General features: G+C 54.8%; 1 protein-coding gene across 3 annotated transcripts in view; it reads left to right on the top strand.

Moving 5' to 3' along the window:
• The window catches only part of LOC113216770 (PHD finger protein rhinoceros), a 25,092-nt gene that overhangs the window by 508 nt on the left and 21,346 nt on the right, over positions 1-3,238 (top strand). Inside the window, exon 1 of one of the 3 annotated variants that reach the window (XM_052267809.1) lies at positions 300-823. The exons of 1 other annotated variant lie outside the window; for it this stretch is intronic. In XM_052267809.1, coding sequence (XP_052123769.1) covers positions 796-823 — 28 coding nt within the window. In that variant the 5' untranslated portion in view covers positions 300-795. Of the gene's footprint in view, positions 1-299; positions 824-2,526; positions 2,664-3,238 lie in introns of those variants that run through there. One more of the 3 variants, XM_052267810.1, reaches the window with a different exon arrangement.

The raw sequence follows: 3,238 nt of genomic DNA, 5'->3' as shown, positions 1-3,238 counted from the left end.
GAATACTAAAAATAATAAGATAACTTGTAAATAATAAAGAAGTGGGTATACTACAAGGGAGTTTTTGAGCTTTACTGTCCCACAGGACAAATAAACCCAAACGACACTGGTGAGAGGTGCGTGTGAGAATGTAAGTCTGTCTGTACGGACGACGAAAAACAAAAGGTTAGGATGACACCCCCTGAACGCGCAGCCAGCCGCCCCTGCTGCCGCCCGTGCTAAACTCTCTGCAACGCCAGCGCCCCGCCGGGCCCCGCCCGCCTCATCTGGCTCGCACAAGGTCAGGATCACGACGCGGCCCGCGGCGCCACGCCACGCCCTGTCAGTTAGGCCCCTCCTTGCACGGCGCTGCAGTTCGGCTGCAGACGGACGTGAAGGAACAGCAGAAGCAGCAGACGCTCGGCCGCGTCCACAGCCATAGCCTCTCACACGGGGAAGGACGACCACCATCATAGCAGCGCGTCGACGCCGCCGATGGAGTCAGCAGCAGCAGGACGACGCCGCCGACGCCGACGCCACCGGACCAAAACATACATTGTCGTGTTGAAGGCGCCGGCCGGCGCCGGGAGGAGGAGCAGCGGTGTCGTGCGGAGCTTATCAGCCGCTATCAGTAGTTAGTCGTCGCGCGCCGGCCGCGGAGGCGGCGCACGGCAGAGGTCCGCGACCAGGAGGCGGCGCACGGCAGAGGCCCGCGACCAGGAGGCGACGCACGGCAGAGGCCCGCGACCAGGAGGCGGAGCACGGCAGAGGCCCGCGACCAGGAGACGGCAGCACCGCGGCAGCACAGCGGCAGCCATGGGCCCCGCGCCCGCGCACACATCAGGTACGTGAGCGAGTACCGCCTGCGTCATAATGATCAGCGAGCAAAGACCAGTACAGCCACCACTACTACAACGAAGCGATTGTTTACACGCGTAGAAAATTTGTACCCTGTTTTCTGCTACTTATCTATGCTAAGTCCCCCCCCCCCACCTCAATCACGCGTTGACTCTTTTCCCTGTGCTGTTAGCCTTATTTTAACATGACTGTCACCCAAAGAAAATCAAGGGTTCCAAACGATTCGTAATGTTTTAAGAAAGGCTTTCAAACAATTTGTAAAGTTTTCAATTGTTTCTGAAACAGTGGTAAATTTTACTCAGATTGAAAGTAAGTTATTTATTCATTCATTACCTGCTATATCTTTTGAGTGAGAATTTGTAAAAACCTCGTAAAATGGTGAATACAAGTACACTCGCACTCAATGCTCAATGCTCAATGCTCACGTGTGTCCCACCAAAACAATAAATAAAAATTTTATGTTTGAAAAGGTTATCACCGAAAAGAAGTAACTCGAGACCTTGCGCCGCAGTATATGGTTGGTGGTAGGATCGAGCAGATTGTGTACCGTAGGCTGACCTTCAATTGAAGCGTTTGGGTAGAAATGTCACATAGCGGCCGAGCCGAGCCGCCAGTCCCTACCCAGGCAGGGGGAAGGGGAGGGGCGGTCCCTGACCATCCCCATCGCCTCCCCAAAGGGCACGTCCACGTACGTCCGACTCACGGGAGCGGGCCCAGCCCGGCGGGAGGTTAACCGTGGGTTGACATCATCACTGCGGTCGATGTTCGGTTCGTCAAGCAGCAGCCGAGCCGACCGTGTGGTAGTGAGGTGCCGACGTGCCGGCGTGGCGTCGAAGGTCAGGGAGCCGATGTGAGCAGTGCACACTCGGTGGCCTAGGCCGGGACCGGGCCTGGCTACGCTGTATAAGCAGTCAAAACTATCAAACATCGAATTTATGTCAGTTTGATATCGATAGTGTCTTTTCGATGCCGCGTTTATACCCAGCCCTTTCCACAGGGTCACGGGGTGGCACCGCAGGCTTGACAAAAGCGGAAAGAAAACATGTGTTTGCTTGTTTTGGGGAATGCCAAATGTGCGGCCGAATACCGTTGAAAAAATGTACTTCATTCTTTTCATAGCCATAATCCATGAATATTTTTGTTCTGATGACAGTGCTAGAACGGAATCTTTAGAGTTTGCTTATTCTTTCAGCGACATGTGGTTTCGCGTACCGCCTTTCCAAACATCGTAACTACTTCAACTTGTTGATCACATCGACTTGGACGTGGACGGCCTCAGTTCATCGAGAAGGGGAGGGGAGAGAGGAGGGGGGAGGGTGTAGACAGGCTAGCGGAGCCCAGCAGGACGCTACGCTAAGGGTGGGGGTGTGTTGGGAGACAGAAATAAAAACAGTCCTGCGAATAGAGGAAGGGGGGGATGGGCAAGGCCTCGCGAGACTAGAAAGTGCGACAGAGAGGTAGGAAAGGGGGAATGGGAGGAAGGAGGGGTTGGAAAAGAGCGGAGGGGAAGGGGGCAACTGAAAAACTAAGCCCCCCCCCTCCCCTATTTTCCCCTGCAGCTTGCAGTTTTAAAGGGGAAATGCACTGAATCCCCGCACGCTCCAGGGGTAGGGGTGGCTGAGGCGGGGCGGATGGCGGACGGCGTTGACGGGCACCTCCGCGTCCTGGCCGCGGCCCCGGCGGCGCCCCGCCGAGCACTGGTGCGCGGCGCGGCTAGTCGAGGCGAGGACGCCGCCGAGAGCAGAGCCCGTTCACGCCGTCGCGGAGGGCAGCGGCGGCCCGCGACACCACCCCACCCCACCACAAAATGGCGGACAGACAAGCAGGTGGGCGATGCTGCTTGCTGCTGCTGCCATTGTTTTATTTACAACCCTCGCAGGGGAGGCGGCTCGGGGGCGGACTGCAATGACATTGACATTATCCCCTTCCTAGCCGTCAAGTAGTAGTAGTAGTAGTATTGGTAGTTGTGGTGGTGTGTAGTGGTGCTGCGCCACTCACTCTAACAACGCATAACACTGCCAGTAACAGCAACATTATCAACTGCAGATTTTAGTCTTACTCTTTCCCTCTCAAAGCATTGTAGACGTAGGGCCCCGTGCGTTAACATTATGCACGGGGTAGCTGAGCGAAGTGCATTAATATAACAGAAGACGTAACAAATATTGAACAAAACTATAATAAATGGGGGTGGGACCAGCTGGGCCTTAAACCGCGGCCTGGTCTGGTTGGGTCGCTGTATTCAACTAGAGTTCAAATCCCTTGCACATTCCCCCCCCCCCCCTCTCTCTACAACAGGCACTTTTAGTGAGTAGTGAACTTGAGTAATTACTATGCAATAGAATAGATTTGGAAGTCCACTAGAAAAGCTTGATACTGGGAAGTCTGGTTTCTATTCATCAAA

Source organism: Frankliniella occidentalis, unplaced genomic scaffold, assembly GCF_000697945.3.
Source record: "Frankliniella occidentalis isolate FOCC.00 unplaced genomic scaffold, Focc_3.1 Scaffold59, whole genome shotgun sequence".
Classification (NCBI taxonomy): Eukaryota; Metazoa; Arthropoda; class Insecta; order Thysanoptera; family Thripidae; genus Frankliniella; species Frankliniella occidentalis.
This window is presented reverse-complemented; position numbering and strand designations above follow the sequence as displayed.